Below are 23,334 nucleotides of genomic sequence, written 5' to 3' on the forward strand. Positions count from 1 at the left end.
ACCGAGGCCTATGTGAAATGAGCAGAAATAGCGTTAGCAGAAATAAGGCTTCCGGCGCCGATCTCTTCAGAATAAGAGTACCCCTAAAGCCATTGAAAAACGTTGAAAAACGGATAATTTGCCATAATATGGACGTTAAAAATATAGATTAAGTATCTAAACGAATATACAAAATGCAAATTAGGTTTCTGTGTAAAAAAGAAAGATTTTAATAACATAAAAACATGATAAATGGATAAATGCTGTTCACTGGAGTGCATAGCCTAGACAAATTTGACTCTGGACAGCAGCCGGTTCGCTGCGTCAGCACTTTGAACACACGCACGCGTTCGGGGAGACCTCCTCTATCACACCACACTCTCCGCTAAGCGGGAGAGGTGTAAAATCTATTTCTGTTGGCTTTTCAGTGCAGCCACCCGCTCAAAAAAGTGACATTTTTAGACATTTTCAAACTCTAGTTGGCGCTGGAGAGCAGACGGCTCGCTGCGTCGGCACTTTGAACACACGCACGCGTTCGGGGAGACCTCCTCTATCACACCACACTCTCCGCTAAGCGGGAGAGGTGTAAAATCTATTTCTGTTGGCTTTTCAGTGCAGCCACCCGCTCAAAAAAGTGACATTTTTAGACATTTTCAAACTCTAGTTGGCGCTGGAGAGCAGACGGCTCGCTGCGTCGGCACTTTGAACACACGCACGCGTTCGGGGAGACCTCCTCTATCACACCACACTCTCCGCTAAGCGGGAGAGGTGTAAAATCTATTTCTGTTGGCTTTTCAGTGCAGCCACCCGCTCAAAAAGGTGACATTTTCAGACATTTTCAAACTCTAGTTGGCGCTGGAGAGCAGACGGCTCGCTGCGTCGCAACTTTGAACACACGCACGCGTTCGGGGAGACCTCCTCTATCACACCACACTCTCCGCTAAGCGGGAGAGGTGTAAAATCTATTTCTGTTGGCTTTTCAGTGCAGCCACCCGCTCAAAAAAGTGACATTTTCAGACATTTTCAAACTCTAGTTGGCGCTGGAGAGCAGACGGCTCGCTGCGTCGGCACTTTGAACACACGCACACGTTCGGGGAGACCTCCTCTATCAAACCACACTCTCCGCTAAGCGGGAGAGGTGTAAAATCTATTTCTGTTGGCTTTTCAGTGCAGCCACCCGCTCAAAAAGGTGACATTTTCAGACATTTTCAAACTCTAGTTGGCGCTGGAGAGCAGACGGCTCGCTGTGTCGGCACTTTGAACACACGCACGCGTTCGGGGAGACCTCCTCTATCACACCACACTCTCCGCTAAGCGGGAGAGGTGTAAAATCTATTTCTGTTGGCTTTTCAGTGCAGCCACCCGCTCAAAAAGGTGACATTTTCAGACATTTTCAAACTCTAGTTGGCGCTGGAGAGCAGACGGCTCGCTGCGTCGGCACTTTGAACACACGCACGCGTTCGGGGAGACCTCCTCTATCACACCACACTCTCCGCTAAGCGGGAGAGGTGTAAAATCTATTTCTGTTGGCTTTTCAGTGCAGCCACCCGCTCAAAAAAGTGACATTTTTAGACATTTTCAAACTCTAGTTGGCGCTGGAGAGCAGACGGCTCGCTGCGTCGGCACTTTGAACACACGCACGCGTTCGGGGAGACCTCCTCTATCACACCACACTCTCCGCTAAGCGGGAGAGGTGTAAAATCTATTTCTGTTGGCTTTTCAGTGCAGCCACCCGCTCAAAAAGGTGACATTTTCAGACATTTTCAAACTCTAGTTGGCGCTGGAGAGCAGACGGCTCGCTGCGTCGCAACTTTGAACACACGCACGCGTTCGGGGAGACCTCCTCTATCACACCACACTCTCCGCTAAGCGGGAGAGGTGTAAAATCTATTTCTGTTGGCTTTTCAGTGCAGCCACCCGCTCAAAAAAGTGACATTTTCAGACATTTTCAAACTCTAGTTGGCGCTGGAGAGCAGACGGCTCGCTGCGTCGGCACTTTGAACACACGCACACGTTCGGGGAGACCTCCTCTATCACACCACACTCTCCGCTAAGCGGGAGAGGTGTAAAATCTATTTCTGTTGGCTTTTCAGTGCAGCCACCCGCTCAAAAAAGTGACATTTTCAGATTCTAGTCATTTTTATACACCACGCTTCTTTATAAGACTTAGCAGAGAATAAACAAATACAGACGATTTAAAGTTTTTTTAAAATACCCTTTTATTACTCATTGTTAATAACAGTGTACACTTTCACTGGAAATGAAAACATAACATTTGGACTGAAAGGTTACTTTAATAGTTTAGTAATCACAGTTTTGATCAATTTACTATGTGTGTGTGTGTGTGTGTGTGTGTGTGTGTGTGTGTGTGTGTGTGTGTGTGTGCACGCACGCACGCGCTAATAATGGCAAACATTATTCAAACACAAATAACACATTTGTGTGATTTTAAGATTTTAAGTTAGCTCATCTAACTTAAAATATGCTTCCAACTCCATTAAGGCATACCAACTAATATGTTGTTGTTTTATAATTACACAATATTCTTCTGGTAGCTATTACAAATATGATATGAGTTGTGCAATGAACGTGTGAGTACAATGTAGTGAAGTGGTCTGAAATGTTCTCCATTTATAAATATATATGGAAGCGAGCCGTCTGCTCTCCAGCGCCAACTAGAGTTTGAAAATGTCTGAAAATGTCACCTTTTTGAGCGGGTGGCTGCACTGAAAAGCCAACAGAAATAGATTTTACACCTCTCCCGCTTAGCGGAGAGTGTGGTGTGATAGAGGAGGTCTCCCCGAACGTGTGCGTGTGTTCAAAGTGCCGACGCAGCGAGCCGTCTGCTCTCCAGCGCCAACTAGAGTTTGAAAATGTCTGAAAATGTCACCTTTTTGAGCGGGTGGCTGCACTGAAAAGCCAACAGAAATAGATTTTACACCTCTCCCGCTTAGCGGAGAGTGTGGCGTGGTAGAGGAGGTCTCCCCGAACGCGTGCGTGTGTTCAAAGTTGCGACGCAGCGAGCCGTCTGCTCTCCAGCGCCAACTAGAGTTTGAAAATGTCTGAAAATGTCACTTTTTTGAGCGGGTGGCTGCACTGAAAAGCCAACAGAAATAGATTTTACACCTCTCCCGCTTAGCGGAGAGTGTGGTGTGATAGAGGAGGTCTCCCCGAACGTGTGCGTGTGTTCAAAGTGCCGACGCAGCGAGCCGTCTGCTCTCCAGCGCCAACTAGAGTTTGAAAATGTCTGAAAATGTCACCTTTTTGAGCGGGTGGCTGCACTGAAAAGCCAACAGAAATAGATTTTACACCTCTCCCGCTTAGCGGAGAGTGTGGCGTGGTAGAGGAGGTCTCCCCGAACGCGTGCGTGTGTTCAAAGTTGCGACGCAGCGAGCCGTCTGCTCTCCAGCGCCAACTAGAGTTTGAAAATGTCTGAAAATGTCACTTTTTTGAGCGGGTGGCTGCACTGAAAAGCCAACAGAAATAGATTTTACACCTCTCCCGCTTAGCGGAGAGTGTGGTGTGATAGAGGAGGTCTCCCCGAACGTGTGCGTGTGTTCAAAGTGCCGACGCAGCGAGCCGTCTGCTCTCCAGCGCCAACTAGAGTTTGAAAATGTCTGAAAATGTCACCTTTTTGAGCGGGTGGCTGCACTGAAAAGCCAACAGAAATAGATTTTACACCTCTCCCGCTTAGCGGAGAGTGTGGCGTGGTAGAGGAGGTCTCCCCGAACGCGTGCGTGTGTTCAAAGTTGCGACGCAGCGAGCCGTCTGCTCTCCAGCGCCAACTAGAGTTTGAAAATGTCTGAAAATGTCACTTTTTTGAGCGGGTGGCTGCACTGAAAAGCCAACAGAAATAGATTTTACACCTCTCCCGCTTAGCGGAGAGTGTGGTGTGGTAGAGGAGGTCTCCCCGAACGCGTGCGTGTGTTCAAAGTTGCGACGCAGCGAGCCGTCTGCTCTCCAGCGCCAACTAGAGTTTGAAAATGTCTGAAAATTTCAACTTTTTTGACCTGGTGGCTGCACTGGAAAGCCAACAGAAATAGATTTTACACCTCTACCGCTTAGCGGAGAGTGTGGTGTGATAGAGCAGGTCTCCCCGAACGCGTGCATGTCTCCAAAGTTGCGACGCAGCGAGCCGTCTGCTGTCCAGGGCCAACTAGATTCTGAAAACGGCACTTTTTGTACTCAATTTTAATTTGAAAATAACAGACCTACAGGCTCACAATGAGTTGTGATGCAACGCATTGTGAGCTTGTAGATCTGCTATTTTCAAAAGATATTTATTTAAACTATATTTATTTAAAACTTGAAATGGGAATTCTGCAAAATGAGTAGTCCTACTTTTACTTTTGATACTTTAAGTACATTTTAATGCCAATACTTTTGTACTTTTACTCAAGTATATTTTGAATTCTGTGACTTTTACTTGCAACAGAGTATTTTTATATAGCACTTTTATGGTGAGTTGTTACAGGTATATTTTCATTAATTACATTAATATAGTAGCCTACCATACTTTGTATCTGTCCTGTCAAAATAAACAGATAAACCCCTGCTCTAGCCTATGATAGCTCTTTTATGGGATTACAGTAGAACGAATTGAATTGGAATGGAATGGAATTAATTTTGTTAAGTGGCCTTTAATAGCTCGCATTCCACAAATTTCAATCTGAAAGAACCTGGAAAATGTGTTAGGACAATTAGAAGTACACTATAGTATAGAGACATACATCATGTACTCATCTTTTAAATACATTTGTGTCTTTGAAATATACATTATTTACCGCACTTTTATTTTGAAGGCTGGAGCCTGGCTTATTTCTGCTAGCGCCCAGACCGGAAACGTTCTTTCTGCTCATTTCACGGACCTCAAACCGAGATAAGCGTAGCAAAGTGAACTGATACCCTACTGTGACACACTCGCTCCCAGCATTGCTTCACTCACACTCTGACTCTCCGCCTTCTTTTTCGTCTGTCATGGGGAACAGCGCCCCCTTTCAGTTAAAATGACTAATTTAGATGTTTGTTAAAGCCCCTTGTGTGCAAGCGTGCATGCGTGCGTGCGTGCGCGCGCGCGTGCGTGCGCGTGCGTGCGTGTGTGTGTGTGTGTGTGTGTGTGAAGCAGAAGTGGGGAATACAATGGACTTCTGAAGCCTACTACAATAAATGCATAATTTTTTGTTGTTGAATATATATCACCAAAGACAAATTCATGGTAATGTATCAATTAATATTTTATTACAAAACCAAGGTTAACTGGTATGTTGCACATTTAGATTGCCCTATAGGGCAGATAGAAAAAGACACGTACCATAGTATTTACACATGTTAACTATAAATAGAAACAGGAAGCATAACACCCTCTCTTCTCTCTTTTTCACGGTTACTGTGGACTGATGTCATGTATAGTTAGTTTCTAACGTAAAATCACACTTTCCCCACAAACGTTAAGCCATTAGACTTTACAGCTTGACCAAATTTATAAAGAAGCCTAAATGAATACATTTATTCATTGGAAATTAAGCGACAAATGCCTTGTTGCACTCTTAAGATTCAAAATGATCAAGTTAGTCTTGTTTTCTTATCTGAGGTATTGTTTGTAACCAGAAGAGTCCTCACACAAGTTGCAGTCAATGTATTAATTTAGCATTGAAATTCTGCAAACATTATTTAATTTCCCCTTAATTAATATTATTTCCCAGGAAATGGGGAGAGAGATGGGGAGTGACACACAGAAAAGGTCGTTGGGATTGGGGTTTAACCCGAACACGCCGTCAGGCTGGCATTGCAGTCTAGGGTGCCCGGACCGCCACGCCAGCGCCCCAGGCCTCATTAAGATATTTTTAATTATTACTATCAGTGAGATGATGTGAGTAATTTCAATATTTAGAACAAATGGTTGTAAACTCAGCTTTAACTGTACCCGCCACCCCACCAGGGGCTTTTAAGCCGTGACATAATTTTGTAGGCAGAGGAGAACTCTGCCCCCAGAGCATTTTCTGTCCCTCGCTATTTCAACAGATCCGAGACAAAAATAACGACTCAAGTATAATTCTAACACTTTCCTTTCAACAACAAAGAGAAGAAAAATGTGTAAATAGTAAAAATAGTAAAAAGATTCACAGAAACTGGGGGCAGAAATTCTCCTCTGCCTACAAAATGATGTCATACTTAACAGCCCCTGTGGCCACTTGGTGGGAATATTGTTCACATATCATATAGCAGATTCATGCCCTTTTCTGAGATATTGTCCCCATCAGAATGTCTCAAGTCAGACATCACAGCCAATCTAGGGGATCTAGGGGATATCCATGTCTCCATTTGATGATTTAGAGAGGCGTTTCTCTCCCTCACAACCAGCATTGTTTTTGACATTCTCCTTGCTTTCCTCATCTCGCTCCACGGATCGCTGTCTGATCCGGAGTCCAGGGTCTCTCTGTGTGGGGAGCTGGATGGTGGTGTAAGGGCTTCCGTGGAGAGATGGTCTTTTTTCTATAAACATTGAACAAGACCATTGAAAACATAATATTAAGTTATTGTGAGAAGAAAGTGATAGTATACAGGGTACATTGTAAGATTTGCTGATACCATCTGATCTCTAAGTCAATATGTACAATATTAAACCTGTTGTGAGCTTCTAGTTCCGTTATTTTTGAAAGTGTGAATAGTGCTTCACACTTGGTTAAAACATTGGCAACCCTGCAATATTTTACCACAGGAAAAAAAGAGGTACATCTTTCAACTAGCCTGATTTCAGACTCAGCTCACGCTTTAGTCTGAAACTGTGCCCTATTCTAAACGATTTACGGGGGAGGGACTTTTTTACGAGTGTGCATCGCGACGTACGGTGATCGCGACGCACGGCCGTGGCGTCTGAGTGTGTGTGTCTCTGTCTGTGCCAGTGACTGCTTCCACACAGAACTGCTACCAGAAACATGTAATCAACATTAACAGCTTGGTGAACTCAGCGCACGCGCGTGTGTGTGTATCTGTCGTGTGTGAACTTCGTTTGAAATCGTTTCAACTGCTGGATATTCGTTAGTCCCACCCCCACCCCCCGCGCTCATTGGATCAGCCGAAATTTTTGGCTGCTAAACTGCCTATTCATTTACTCAGCTCCAGACCAGAGAAAGAGTCCACTCTGAGAGTGGGCGGGGTCTATGGGCTGGAACCAGGCAATCTTTTAACATGTTGTATAGTTACAGTAAGTGCCAAGGAGATCACAAGTGCTAAACATATGTTATATTCACTGACCTATATAACCCCAGAGATAAGAAAGGCATTTTGCACAAAAGTAAAAGCAAATGTACATAAACAACATGAGGAAATGCGGCTAATTTTGAGATAAAGCAAATACTACTGTGTCATAAAACTAAAACGCTCATTACCGTATTTAAGATTACATATACAGCACAATGCAGTAACTTATATATTGTGGTGTTGTTGTTTAATCTATCACACAACTCTTAAATATGAAATGGTACAAGCAAACTAACAGATACGTTATATTTTCAAATGGGTCACATACCCCCTGGTCCAATCGGACGCATTAGTCTGGTCATCTGAACATTCCAGTGTTTGACATTGGTACTGGCCTGGAAAAGCTTCCTCTGGGCAGCCTGTCAAACAACAATAGAGACTCAGTAAGTCAGGGTTCCCCAATTAGTTTTCCCCAAGGGCCGAATTATGTCTAGGGTGGCAAGCCGAGGGCCACAACATTGCAGGGGGCGACGGTGGTGTTGCCGCTACTCCAGCGACAGTTCAGATATCGTCGTTGTCGGGTGAAAATCTAGTATGTCCAAAACAGTTCGTTTTGCATTTATCATTTTAAAAATTATTTTAACTAGTGAAAACAGCCGAACACATAAAACAAGCTTACAGTACCATAGTATGCCATCCCTGTGTTGTTACTGTCCAGTTAATGTATATAATTCCAGAAGCATCACATGGGAAGTATTTGTAATATTATATTTGACGTATATTTGATTTTGAAGATGCTTCTCAGCCACCAAAGACTCTCAAAACCTTTATATGTGATTGTCCCATGCTTTGCTATGAAACAAGCAAGGAATTCTTTTTTGATGTTGTTTAGTTTCTTACAGCTTACTTCTTTACATCTGCAATGCATCACCTGCTTGTCGTGGGGAAAAAAAACGGGATGCATACTTTCAGCAAGCGACACACGGTTGTGCAGCAAAGTATAAATTAGACTTTACCACCACGTCCTGCTCAACTCTGTGTCGGTTGGCACGGACTTCCTCCAACTGCGTTTGGGCCTCGGCCAGAGCCCGAGACTTGTTCTCCATCTCCTGCTTCAGCTCTTGTTTCTCCCTCTGGGTCTTCACGATGTACTCCTCCTGCTCCTCCTGGAGAGCCATGAGGGCCTTCATCTTCTCTTCCTCCTCAGCCAGCAACCTGGATGCAACAAGGCACATGCATGTTTCATGATTAATGTTCACACAACACAGCCAAATCTAACTCTCATTGTTGGGGGCGCCCGCTGGCCTACCGGTCCAGGCGCATACTACAAAGGCTCTGATGCCTGACAGCGTGTTGCGGGTTCGAGTCCTGATCCCGAGTACCTTTGCTGCGTGTCTCTCCCCATCTCTCTCCCCATTTCCTATCAGTCTACTGTCCCATCAATAAAGGCATAAAAGACCCCCCCCCCCCCAAACAAAAATCTAAATCTAAAATTATACTGGATTTTACCAAGTTGTTTAAGATGATCAAAGGAATGCAAATGTGTCTGTGAGTGATGCTTAAATACTTAAATACCTAGATTGTGCATGAACATTTCATCTGAAGTTAAGACAGAGTGCAGACAAACAGATGATCTGATCTGATTACAGCACTTCAACTTCCTCTGTTGGCAGGTCTACTTCCTCAGGAACATAATGCAATATGACCTGCTTTCACCAGCAGTTCATTGGCTTCACAGATGCTTTAATTTCTGCCATACATATGAAAATACCTCCCAAATTACTGTAGTACCGAACAGGGTAGCCATAGCTTAGTGGAGAGGTCATTGGTTTGCCTAGCAGCCCCAGGCTATATGTACAAATGTATCCAGAGCGCTCATCAAAAACCATCTGAGCAGCCATCACCTGGTTGAAGCTGAATACTGACTTTCCCTATTTAAAAAATAAATAGACATGGTTTGATGAAAGCTACAGTATTCATTCAAACATGCTTTTATGTTCACATTGTTTTGCGAGAGCAGTTACGTACATGGTTGTTGTGTGTGGTTAACAGTTACAACATACAGTACAGTTACACCATACCCAGCCTGAGCGTAACGGAAGGCCTCTTCATCCTGCCTGGCTTTGATCTCCTGCTGTAGAGCCTCCTCTAGACTCTTCTGCAGCTCCTCCAGTTCCTGGATCCTCCTCCTCTGCTTTTCTGCCGCCTCCTCTTTCTTTACCATCTCTGCCTGCATGCTGGCCCGTGCCTGCAGACATGTAGAAGGAAAATAAAATACCTCAGTTCTACAGCAGGCATGCGTTTCCACCTCTCCTCATAAGGCAAAGCAAGTTTATTTGTATAGCACATACACAAAAGATACATTGTAAAATAAAAGGACAAATTGCAATTACCTATTCTCACACTATCAGCAATAAACTCATATTCATCCATTTCAATTCAAAGGAGCTTTATTGGCAGGAGAAAGCATACGTAACGTTTACATTGCCAAAGCAAGTTGGAGGGGCTACAGCATAGTGTAAACAGAGCTATGTCACATTGTGTCATATATACTGTACAGGGTATAATGTTTTTGGAACCAGTAAGACTCCCTAATCGGGAGATAAGCGACCGTAGGTGGCTTATCTCCACAAATAGGGCAAAAATGTGTTTTTCCAAAATCTTCCTGATCCATGTTGATGACATGAGTGTAGACATGCTGTGTAGTGATATTCGTGATTTTAGGGCAAAAACTGTAGGAGCAGTGTCCAAAAATGTGTTTTAAAAAACGGCCTGAAGGTGGCGCTAGAATAGGGCCATGTGAGAAATGAGGGGTGGGGTCTCCGCGTTGCCTTGGCGGACGAATAGGTACCGGCCCCGGCTCTCCCGGACGCTCCTAGCCCGAGTTACGGCATTTTATGTGCGCTGCAGTGGCAGGGGGTCCTCCACTGGGGGTCCCTGGGGCTCCGGGGGTCCTTGGAGGTTGTAGTTTGGCAGGCAAGGAGTGTGTGTGTAAAATCCGGCATGGATCGGGTCAACGGGTGCGGAGATATAAGCAGGGAAAAAGTGTGACGTGTAACGTGTGAGCACATTTGGTCATTTTTTACATCTGGGGGGGGGGTCCCTGGGGCTCCGGGGGTCCTTGGAGGTTGTAGTTTGGCAGTCAAGGAGTGTGTGTGCAAAATTTGGCATGGATGGGGGCAACGGTTGTGGAGATATGAGCAGGGCAAAAGTGTGACGGACTCACTGACTCACTGACTTACTCACTCACTCACAGACAGCCGGTGGAGGTTTTGGTAGTAAATGCGACCTACGGTCGCAACAAATAGCAGCATTATTATTTTTTTCTCAATACGATTTAAATAGTATAAAAAAAAACTAAAATGCGTGTAAAGGTAGCAGCTCTGTTTGCAGTAGGTCTAGATGTCAATCAATGGTTTGCAGTCCTTATGGTGGTTTTGTTCCAGTCTCTAGCCTTCTTTTATCGCAACAGTTTACAAATCTTGCTGCTGTGTTCACACATTGTTGTATTTCTCCAAGTAGGTATGTGAGTTTTTTGTCGTTGGGTCATGTTTTTAAACTCACTTTGGGTGTATGTAATCTATGGGAAGTATGTGTCTCTGATGTCTTGGTATAGTGGGCAGGTGGTTAGAAAGTGTAGCTGTTTCTATCACATTTTGTGTGCAGTGGGTGCATAGTCTGTCTTCCCTGGGAGCGAGGACTGTCTTTCTCTATTGCAAGGCTGTGTTCGCTGATCAATCATATTGTCCCAATCAATCTGAACAGAACTTGTTTTTTCCAAAACATAATAGTAGTGTTCCACTGGACAACTTGTACGCACTCTGAATGTATTGGAGACCCAATACAATGATGGAATTTCCCCTGTGTTCCACTGACCTTTTAACCTTTCCCCACCCCCAGCCCAAATAATGTTACTCTAAAACTTGTTGCGCCATGTCTTGGCCATCTGGCCAGTGATGTATATTTGACCAGTTACCCATATATGGAGACCCCTGATACCCATATATAGAGATCCATGTATATGGAGATATACTGTGAGACCCCAAACATGCTTTACCAGTTATTCGTTATGTGAAAGTCCTATGACGTGCAGTAGATTAGAGTTTATCATGATTGATTATGTGTGACGTGATGATGATACTAATACTTGATAGTTAGGAGTCGAGAGGTCTTTAGTAGGCCTCAGTACTATTGTTTTGGTAAAGCCTATCTTGTTATGGTACAGATCGTTCCAGAGGCCTTGAAGCCACACAGTATAATTCTAGTGCCGGACCATTCTTCTTGGCAGAACTACTTTACCACTGCCCAGAGTGTTAAACTGTACTTCTGTCCATGATATCATGTTATATAAACTTGACCACACCACCACCTAATATAATTGTCTTGTCTCCTAATATTGATGACATCAGGGATCTCCATATCAGGGCTTAAAATGGATTCTGTTAGTGTAGTGTGGTTCCCCTGACGTCTCAGCGATGTCAGAGGGTGATGTCAGAGTGTCAAACCAAGCTTTGCACGGAGACGTGATACGGAGACGTTACACAGAGACAAGATGTGACTGTTTTCAAAATACAAATCTTGAATCTGCCATCAATCACCCTCAAATGGAAATCCCCCACCTCTTTCCAACTGTGCATTTCCTTGACACCCCCACAACACCCAGTGGGAGGTTAAAGTCTACAAATCTCAAAGAGGCACATGCACAGTGCACCCACAGCATTTTGTTGTGTTGGGTACCAAAAATTAAATAAATTAAAAGAGAAAATACCCACACATAGCTTTTGTGTGATTAGTTTTTGAGCGGTGCTAACCGCTCCTATAGACCGCTTTTTTACCAAAACTATGATGTCACAAATGATGATGACATGAGTTCGCTAGACCAATGAAACACTTCGATTCTGTTGATCTGTCCATGATGTCATAGTCACAGAGGCACTCGATTGGTTCACCCTGATTTAGAACGCGTTTAGGCCGCGTAAAATACGTCATAACGCGTTTAGGCCGCGTAAAATACGTCATAAAAAATTGAGCGGTGCTAACCTTGAATTTCAAAATTATATTAGATGAATATCACTTATAAGCGATAAAATAACCACACTTTTAGACAGACTGTGGAAAATCTTACAGGTTATAAATGATAGGCAGGTAATACAAGTTTAAAATACAAATGAACAGACTTTGAAAAACTAAAATATTCATCTTCTGGCCTCTTCTCGCCTCTCTGGAGGCCTCTCTGGAGGTAAATTAGGTCACTTATCATTACACTATGACACTCTTACAAGCTACAATCCGTAGCTTGGTCAACTAACTGATGAGAAATGACAATAAAGACTTATATAGTCTGAGCAGACCTCTAGACTGACATCATACACAACAAAAAGAATATTGCCATGCATGCCTATCAACACTGATTTGCACAGGAATTAGTTTGCACCGCTCACTTCGCACTGGTGCGATTTTTTATTTATATATTTATTTATTTATTACATGAATTAATTAATTCAGATTTCTTGAAACTACTTAATGTCTATACCTATTTCTGTCTATTTCTTTTTCTTTTAGGTACTATTATTTTGTATTATGTGCTGTTTTGTTTGTATGTGGGGAGGGGGGAGGGAGGAGGGGGGATTGTATGTATGTGTACTTTTGTGAAAAATGTAAAATAGAAAAAAATAAAAAGAATGAATTAATTCAGACTCAGAGCACAACCATTTGAGTGAGTGTGGTCTTTGTCTGGCGGTTAGACGACTCCCCACTCCTTACCTGCTCAGCCTCATGAAGCTGGACCTCCAGGGCCTGCTGGAGCTCCTCGTGCTGCTGACGCCTCTTGTGCTCGTCTTGCTCCAGGAGAACCTGAGCCTGCCTCTGCGCCTCCTTGAGGAGCTCCAGCTCTGCCAGCTTACGCTCGCGCTCCTCTTGCAGGGCCCGTAGCCTCTGCAACTCCTCCTCCTTAGCCTGGCTCCTCTTTTCCCGTTGCTCGCGCTGCTCGCGCCGCTTCATCTTCAGGTCTTTGTGAAGGGAGGTCTTGCCCTCCACATGCAACCTTATGGCTGTTTGAATGGCTGAGCACACAGGAGAGAGAAAAGTCTGTCATGAGGGACTGTAATTCTTAATTTATGCTCCATTGTACGACGGAAATAGATGAAAATAGCAGATACACAAGCCCGATGCATTGTGAGCTTGTGAATCTGCTATTTTCGGCACACGACACCGGCATACTGGTGTGCCATGAGAAAAGTTGTTCAGGTGTGCCTTGGGTTTAGGTAACGGCCACACATTATTGGCTATGATTACAGTGGGCCTTGAGATTTTTACTTGCCCATTGGTGTGTGTGCCTTGGGCACAATACGTTTGAAAATCACTGCTGTGAGCACTTACATCTTTAAACGAGAGAATATGACAAATCTGTGAAATGTAAATAATCAACATGAATATGAACATGAAGGACTAAGTGACCCTTCTGACCTGTAGTCCATTCTTGTCTCTGTTTGGTGTCTGAGGCACTCATCTCATAGGTCTTAGAGAAGGTTTTCAGGCAGAACATGCACCTCTTCCCATCTCTGTCTGACACAAGCTGTCCAACACACACACACACACACACACACACACACACACACACACACACACACACACACACACACACACACACGCACACACACACTTTTATTATATAAGGATTTTTCCGAGATTCTTGCACATTTTGTAATTTTTTAAACAATTAGGCATTTCCTAAACTACTGTAACATCATCTCATTCTAAACAATTTACTTTTAAAATGGGCCATTAACCAACAATAATATCATAGGATTGACTAATTTAATTTAGAACAATGGTTCTCAAAGTGGGGTGCTTGAGTAGTAAACATAAGTAGTCATTAATAGATTTTACTCAGACAAATGTCTTTCTATATAAGTTGAAAGTACTATTACAGCAAGGACTTTTGAAGTTTGTAGTCATTTGCACATTGTTTGTCTTGTGACGTGACGTTGACCTGTTATTGTGCTATGTCTTGGACATTGTTGTTGTCCTAGGTTCCAATAGGGATTTCCTTTATGTCACATACTGACAATAAAGTGATTCTGAGTTCTGACAATAGGCTACTTGGAGTAGTATTTTTTATTTTTAACCTGTATTATTTCCCCCAAATATCCTCAATGTGATGTGAAATTGCTTCTATGGGCTGCTTACCTCAACACAGCAGTTGCCATCTAGAGCTATGTTGCCCTGGCAGTCTTTACGGTCCTCGCAAGTGTAGTAGGCCAAGTTACTGGGTCGTAGAGTAAACCAACGTTCCTTCCAGTTTCTTCTCAACTGACCCTTTTTCCACAAATAGCCCTGGATGCATTCCCAACCCAACATATACTGATCACTGACAAAGAAACAACCTTTATAGAGACCCAAACAGAGAACACTGATAAGGCTGCCATTGCCAGACTGATTGCAAACATTAACGGTTTTGAATCCCAGGTGATCAGTCTGGCAATGCCAGGCCAAACGCTGATGGTAGATTTAGCCTTTATCTTACCTCTTTGAGGACATCGCCAACTATTTCCCTGTACACTTCTTCAATAGCCATACTGATTATGCTTTTATTTGTTCCTCTGGTTAACCTCCCTGAGTTCATCATCTCCAGAAAAGCCCAAACGGTGAAGCTGTTCTGTTGCATTGCATCTTGGGAAAGGAATTCTTCTAATTCAGCATAGTTGAGCTCAGTGCTCATAGCCATGCATATCTTCTTCAGCAGGTACTCCACCTTAAAACACAGGGTACATAGTACACACAGGTTCATACAGATAAAGTGAAAGCACACAACACAGTTCGCATTTGATCACATGGTAGACAAGTAATCTTCGATATTATCCATTTGAACCATATCCTATTCTTAGTTGACCAATGTCCTCCAGGGCTCTATAGGTCCTCTAGTATTTCCCTCTACACCATCTCTTCCACGATCTACAAGCATCGTGTTGTGAGGCGTGTGTGTGTGTGTGTGTGTGTGTGTGTGTGTGTGTGTGTGTGTGTGTGTATGTGTGTGTGTGTGTGTGTGTGTGTGTGTGTGTGTGTGTGTGTGTGTGTGTGTGTGTAGAGTGAGAGAGCCGCTCATCTCTGGCACTGTTGAACAGACACTCCCAGTATAGGCCAAGGAAGAACCTCCATCCCAATGTTTCAAATCTGCCTCAGGGTGGCGCTATAACATATTCCTTGAACCATTTTTATAACACTACTTATGTATAATAAGTAGTGTTATAAAAATGGTTCAAGGAATATGTGGAATATGTTTTACTTATTATCTCTGGAGATGTATGAGTCAAATCCTTCAGGTTCCTTTCCAATTTGCTGTAACTGCCTCCCAGATTTTGTGGGCCCTGGGTTGGCACCCCGGCCTGGCGGAGACCTGTGCTCTGAGCAGCGCACATCATTTTTAGTGTGCAGTTCTGGTTTTGTTTTGGTTCAGATTTCAGATTTTCTGCAGTATAGTACAAGCTACTCCACCCTTTAAAGGGTAGGCATAGCACTCTCACCTACGGCTGTAGCGGTTATGAAAGTCAAACTGCAGGAAACAAAAAGCGCAAACAGCAAGACAGCAACAAACCCACACTGCTGCTGCAAGAACAGCGTGTTCAGTGAAGAGAAGAAGCTGTGGTTTAGAAATGTGGACATAATAGCTTCAGGGCAGGCTACAGATTCCTGATTATTTCATAGTTTAATCACTAATGTCCTTGTCCTGAATAACTCATTGAATATAAGCGTGGAGATAAGTGTAATAAACATTGGTGTGAAACATGGATGGGTGAGGTGAACCGACCTCATCAGGAACCATGACTAAAGGGTATTTGTCCTCTGACAGGAAGTTGAAGAGACACCAAAGACGAAAAGCATCCTTTTCTGGCAACAGAGTATCACTGCTCCTGTCAGGTCTGTAGTTTTTCTTTGCCGTAAGAGTCCAACAGAGCTCATCAACATCCTCCTTCTTAAAACAGCCTTCTTCAACCTTGGGACATAACATGTATAACACTAGGTCAGGTACTGAGAGAAGATCCCTCAATTCATCATTTGTTTTACATAAACATTTGGACCCAATATAACAACATATTCATCTACTTGACTTGTTCTCTGTCCATGTTTTTTTTTTCTTCTTTTCTTTTATAATTATTTTCACCACCTTTTTCTCCTAATTTAGTCGTTATGCCATTAATCCCTCCCAACACACATTTCTGTGTTGTCACTGCTGTTGTATCCTATTGGCTCACCTGCCAGTGAGGACCCCCCAACGGGAGGACTACTCCTCCCGCCCAACACGCCCTGCTGACAGTGCTGCCCCAGCCTGACCAATATCACCCTCCCCGCCGGCTTCCCTCCCACATACAATGGCCAATTGTGTTCGCATAGACACCTGACAAAGCCGGATGTACCACGGTAGATTTGAATCTGTCATGAATATACAGTATGTATGCAACCCACATTCACAGCAAAGTCTGAAACACAAAAAAAAACTAAAATAGTAATAATAAAAAAAAAAAATAATAATAATAAAAAAAAAAAAAAATATATATATATATATATATATATATATATATATATATATATATATATATATACACACATACTGTATATATATAAGTTGATACATATACAAGATGGATAGATGTGTTTGTTTGTAGTACCTTGTCCAGGATATATTTATTGAGGTAAGGCATATATCCCTGGCTGGATACTGGTCCATCGTCATCATCCCTGAAGTGCTCCTCCAAAGCAACTGGGTCATGTGGAATAGACAGGACTGTGCACAGGTTATGAGAAAGCACCTGGAATACAATAAAGTGAGCAACAAAGGTTATCACAAGGCAAACATGAAAATGTAGAAATACATTGACTTGACTCAAAAGGGAACTGATACATCTGTCTGATTGATGCCATAATATACGTAGGCTGTTTTTCTTAATAATGGGTAGATAATGGTGTATAAGTTCTTGTTAGTAAAAGGATCTAAAACAGCCTGGTTGAATTAGTCACAATAAAGATTTAAATCATTGATATACTGGCATTGACTATAAATTCTTGGCCTGGTCTAAATTATTTGTGATTATCGCAATTATTTTTGCATAATGGTCAAAATGTTTATACATTTTCAAACATTTTCAAACAATAGCAGATAAAGCAGATCTACAAGAGATGTTGAAAGTGTAGCTACTATGGCCATTTTGGCCATTGTAGGCCTACATTATTTATTTTGATTATAATGGCCATTGTCACTTCTTTGTATATTCAAATTATTTGTCATATCTTCCCTGTGCAATTGTTGTTTACAAAGCCTGAAAGCCAAACAGATATTTATTTTTTACATGTTTATAATGTTCAATGCCAAAATACAATTAAATCATTAATCACAGTCATTGTATGACAATTAATTGTCATAATGTCAAAGATATGCAAACATGCCAGCATATAGCTAGAGTTTTACAGTAGGCTTATATACTTGTCCAAAAGAATCTGTCACCATATTTGACAGAAACAGTTAATTAATAAAAGATAAAACTGATTGACGTAATATTAACTATTTCAAAAGACTCTGCATCATAAAGCCTGCTATACTATATACCGGTAGCTCCAAGACTGAAAAAGGTTGACATATCTGACGTATTTCATGAGATAAACATCCTCTGTGTTTTGAAATACCACATCCTGTCTGTCTCTCTCAAAGCATCAAACCTGCCTGCCATTATCAATAGCGTAAACTATCAAGCCCCAGATAACAACTTGAGAAAATAGCTATTTAGCCATTTCTTTTTTATTTAAAGATTTGAAACATATTTGAAAATGTATCTAAAATAGGTATGCTAGGGTTAACGTGTTTAACATACATTGTCACTTAAATCAAACAGCCTGTGTACAAGCAAATGCATGACACCCCCACCCCCAGTGAGTGTAAGAACACTGACACTGGGTCAGCCAGTGAGTACACAACAGCTTGCCTTCACCTACAGGAATAAGCCTGGTCATAAGGTTCTGTTGTGAGCCAGGAGCACATGGCTGGATCCTGTGGGTGGCTGGCATGGAGTCTGGTCCAGTGAAATGACATAATGACGAAATCAACACAGTGGCTTCATTGAGAGGCACTGGTGAGGACCATACAGAGATTACAATTGACAAGATGCTTCTACTTGGTGTATAGGCTGTTTTTTTTTGTTTTGTTTGTTTTTTACAATGTTCTTTTGATATTTGGGACGTCATCGAGCATACGCTATTCAACAGCCAGTTCTCTGGTCAGGTCCAGTGGTGCCAGAGTACCAATTGCACTGCACATTGTTACATCATGGGCCTAGTCAAGGCACAACTTAGAGATGAGTGCTGCCATTCATATACAGGCTGAGAACAAACTGCTACTCTGCCGCTCATAGTTCTCAAGACAGAGATGCATATTGTGTGCCACTGTGCCTTTCAGTGTTGAGAGCATAGGAAATACACTATCAGCGAATTCTTTGTGAAAGACCATTTGTTACAAAAGTTTCTTCACACAGGAAATGTCAGTTATATGTATATGTATGTTATGTTCATGTATGGCACACCTCAACTATTCTTAAAGAACCACAATTATTATAAAAACCAATGTAATAACTTTTTCCATTATAATAACTAATTTTCTGTAACATTTGCTTCAAATTGCCACACTCATCTTGGGGACCGCATGATGCTAGTGAGAACGGAAATGAGGATTTCTGGTTGAAGAAAAGATATTTAAGTCATTGGTCCTAAAAGCATTGTCAGATATCATACTGTTATAATATTCTTCCACTCACCTTGAGCTGGGACTTGGATACCTTGCCACTCTTCTCTAGATCCAAGGCTGTGAAACCATACCAAATTGACTTGAGTAATTCTGCACGCAGGTCCATGTCTGCTGCAATTTTACTTTCTGTTTTTTTCTTCCTTTCACAGTTCTTTCTCCTTTCTCTGAGTCGTCTTCTCTTGTTACGTGGCCCTGGTGTGACACAGTGACAGGCAGCCACCCACACACCCAGTGGCTGATAGTGGGACCCTGTTAGTTTTATCAGACTCATTTTAGCGCCATCTGTTGGTGAACCACTGCAGGGACCCCATTCTGCCATTCTGGGTGACAGATGAAAATATTTGAAGTAAGTGTAATATCACTAAAACAAACAACAACAACAACAACAACAACAACAACAACAACAACAACAACATAGCTATATTGTAGGCCTACTGTGCCAATAAGCCAGGGCCATGTTTTCCATGCATGCCTTGGTTTAATCAAATGTTATTGATTAAGAACACAACCTCAGGCAAGTGAAAATACACACGTGTTTAAACTTGCAAATATGATTTCAAACAGTTTTGTGTTAAGGCTGAGAAGCCTGTTTCAACAGCTGCTCTCCACTGCAAGCATAGATTGCAGTAAATATTAAAAAATCTGGACCTCAGGGCCAGGGCCCCTTGATTATCCCTTTTGTTTTACTCTATTGCACCACCCATTATTATTACTTTTAACTATTTTCTTTTAACGATTTTCAGTTTGGACTATTTGTTTATTTTGCTTTCTTTCTATGATGATTGTCATGCATGGAAGGGTTAACACTTAATACAACTGAGGTTTTATCTGTCTTTCAGGCACAGGGGAGATGTTACACCAGCCAGACCATGCAGCCATGCTCAGGTTCCTGCAGAATGAGGAAAACAAAGTTATGGCTACAACAACTCCGCAGTCCACAAAACCATATAACTACCAGGTGTGTTCACAGTTTCTGTTGTCAACTGGGTTCATTTTAAAGGTCATAACAAAAATGAAATGTAATTTTTGTTGTGTTAAGTAAATTTATAAGTACAATAAATCAATGATGTATGAAAGACAATGTAGAAAGTATAATAATAATACTTAATACAATCTGTCACTTGGGAGTTTGTATTTATCACGAGTACTTTTGTTTTACTCTATTGCACCACCCATTATTATTACTTTTAACTATTTTACCGTCATATTTTTCTCTACATTTTTATCACACTGTTTTTATCACAAAGAAAGAAAGAAAGATCGAAAAAAAGAAAGACTGGACCTTGAAATAAAGCAAGGTAACAGCAAAGGATAACTATCATAAAGGGGTGCTTACGTCGCGGCAAAAAAGGAAAAGAATCCGATCACGTGATAAAACAACGTTGACGTCGTTTCCATGGAGCTGTTTTTGCAGCCCTGAAGCTGATTGGCTGAAGATTATACGGTGACCAAACGACCACGGCCATTGGTCAGTATGCGTTCTTTTCACAACCAATCAAATTGTGCGCTTTTTACAAACTGAAGCTGGTTCAGGATGTTGTCAGTGTGGTACTTTGTGGACACTCACTCAACACAGCAGTAACTTTAAACCTCTACAAATTATCGAGCATTTTGGAAATCAAAATAATCTGGGATAATCACTGGTGCCATTTATTAATTAAGGTAAGTTACTGTCTTTGGATTCAGAAGTAAAATACACCAATATTTTCTCGACTCTACTAGAGAGTCTCTAGACTGGTCCGTAGCGTTAGAAGGAGTTCTCCTCCTTGTTCTAACGCTATGGACCAGAGCTAATATAAAACGTTAACCATAGACAACAAAACGGGACTAAAATGGGTAACGTTACTTACGACGAGTAACGAGTTATTGAATAGAGATGATTATTATCTACATTAATAGAGCGTGAGTTTGAACAGTGGTGGACGTGGTAAGAGATATAATCGTTTTCGCTTGATACCACCATTTTACTACTGCAGCCTGCAGGGGGGACCATAGCTCTGGGGGACCAATACTTGTGTGAGTGTAGCAGGCTAGAATAGATATATTTGCAATGTTACCACGTTTCAGTACCGTCTGCATAATACATGCACTGTCTTGCTTACTTGAATGTTCTTTAAGACTTTTGCTTAGGCTACATATACGATATACTGAATATGTGTCCTTATATTGTTCTCAAACTAGACGTCATTATGGACTCTTCACCAGTACTCGGCCAGCAAAGTCAGAACAAAATGCTCATTGGTCATAAAAGGTAAGAGTGTGTGTGTGTGTGTGTGTGTGTGTGTGTGTGTGTGTGTGTGAGAAGTAATGGAAGTCAAGACAAAGTAGTTTATTGCTTTAACACATTGGTTCTCTTTGCACAGAATGAAGAATGAACTTAATACAACGCCTGCAAATTCGGCGGCTTCTAAACAAAAGCCTGTGCCTAACCTTAACAAAAAGGATGTGGAGAACCAGGACCCAGAGGGCTCCAAAAAACAAAAGACACCAGTGAGACCAGGTCTAAGTAGACTACCGGTGCTTGCAAAATCTGTGCATCTTCACGTTCCCTCTGATTTCACTCAATCCCACAAAAGGTGGGAGGAGAACTCTCCGGGTGTAAGTGTCTTTCCCCCCACTTGTGAACCTATTTAAAATTGTTTCACTTAATAAGATGATGTCTGTTTTACGCTAGTGTTATATCACAGTCTATGTGTTATGTATTTTGTGCTTTGTCATTTCTCTGTAGAGAAAATCAAAGAGGAGCAAGCCATGCACCAAGCCTGTGCCATTCAACCTTTCTGCACCTAGGACAACAAAAACACCAATCCATCATAAGCCTCAAACTGTAGCTACAGCAACTCAAGCTAGAGCTACACAACTTGAGAAAACTGGCACTGCCAATTCAAAAACAATGGACATGATTGTGAAACCAACAAGTGCAACCTCAAAGACCCAGGGTGCCAAAGCTCACCCCTCTACTGCTCAACATTCAACAAGGAAAGACAATCCAAGGGTCTTGTTGCCAAACAACAGGGATTTATCCCCAGAAAAAGAAAAGCCTCAAGGATGTCAGCCTTCTAGTGCTATGTCTCTTTCTCCAAAACATATAACTAAGATCATAAACAATACTTTACATGCATCAGCATGTCCTGGGCATTCCAGTACATTTTCCAGAACCCCACTGGCTCTGTCCAATCCCCCTACTGCTGGTACAGAGGCCTGTTTAAATAACTTTGGCTTGCTCAGTCTCAAAGATCCATCCAAGACCCCTCGTACTGTGCATTTTGCTTCGGGAGTCAATTCTTCAAGCAATACAGCTGGTAACTGTTTTGTCTGTGCAACAAGAAAATAGAAAATAAATAATGACTTCTTATGATTTTCAGTTTGGACTATTTGTTTATTTAGCTTTCTTTCTATGATGATTGTCACGTATGGAAGGGTTAACACTAATAAAACTGAGGTTTATCTGTCTTTCAGGCACAGGGGAGATGTTACACCAGCCAGACCATGCAGCCATGCTCAGGTTCCTTCAGAATGAGGAAAACAAAGTTATGGCTACAACAACTCCGCAGTCCACAAAACCTTATAACTATCAGGTGTGTTCACAGTTTCTGTTGTCACCTGGGTTCATTTTAAAGGTCATAACAAAAATTAAATGTAATTTTTGTTAACAGACCTGCTGTTGCATTTAGCTCTACAGCTCTAACTGTGAGAGGTGCCTGTGGTGAAAGTCTTACTGCATACTGATTTGTTGGAAGTTGGACAGTGTTGCTCTTCAATGTGCTAATTTGTAGGATTGTAATTCCAATATGTTTTACGGTGCGTCTTAAACCAGTTCCACATCATTTTATGGAAATATGGAATACGGTCAACATTCCATGTGTTATGAAGATAAGCATATGATCATGACGATATGATCAATGGAATAACTCACCAGCCATCAAAAAGTGAATGGGGTTTTGCTATTCCACCAAAGCTAATGAAAGCCCTGAGATTCTATGCTTCCGGGTGGCATTGATCAATTCATTCAAACAATAGCTTATCAAATGAAGTACAATCACTGTCCAACGTTGGTTAGAATGCACAACACTGTGAGGAAGAAACATGAAATAAAAACTAATGCATAAAGAAGGACCTCTTTTATCCACTATCCTCAATCAATAATATTTTTTTCATGGCAGCCATATTAGCATGAACTAGTAGGGTAAACACAGGTGTTAGCAGTTGATGCTATTTAAGGTTGTGTTCCATTTAGGTCAAATAGGTCAGGATGCTATGTCTGCTATTATATATCACAACCCAGCTTGTTCTCTGGGTGTGTTTACCTTGCCCCCCCTACTGTTTTTTAATTGTAATTGTATTCTCTGTACCTTTCAGCCCCTGAG

At 42.0% G+C, this 23,334-nt stretch overlaps 1 protein-coding gene across 1 annotated transcript; it reads right to left on the reverse strand.

Moving 5' to 3' along the window:
- Positions 1–6,168: 6,168 nt before the first annotated feature.
- Positions 6,169–19,084, reverse strand: LOC308290565 (differentially expressed in FDCP 6 homolog). The gene is made up of 11 exons (XM_080732466.1): positions 18,978–19,084; positions 16,845–16,985; positions 15,986–16,171; positions 14,705–14,932; positions 14,368–14,514; positions 13,645–13,753; positions 12,943–13,241; positions 9,261–9,427; positions 8,196–8,394; positions 7,508–7,598; positions 6,169–6,471 (listed from the first exon to the last, which is right to left on the reverse strand). Exons 1-11 carry the CDS (start codon positions 19,071–19,073, stop codon positions 6,278–6,280), a joined length of 1,857 nt encoding a protein of 618 aa, XP_080588592.1. The 5' UTR covers positions 19,074–19,084; the 3' UTR covers positions 6,169–6,277.
- Between the last annotated feature and the right edge of the window lie 4,250 nt (positions 19,085–23,334).

This window comes from Nannobrachium achirus (genome assembly GCF_963921795.1).
Source record: "Nannobrachium achirus genome assembly, chromosome: 9".
NCBI classification, from domain to species: Eukaryota; Metazoa; Chordata; class Actinopteri; order Myctophiformes; family Myctophidae; genus Nannobrachium; species Nannobrachium achirus.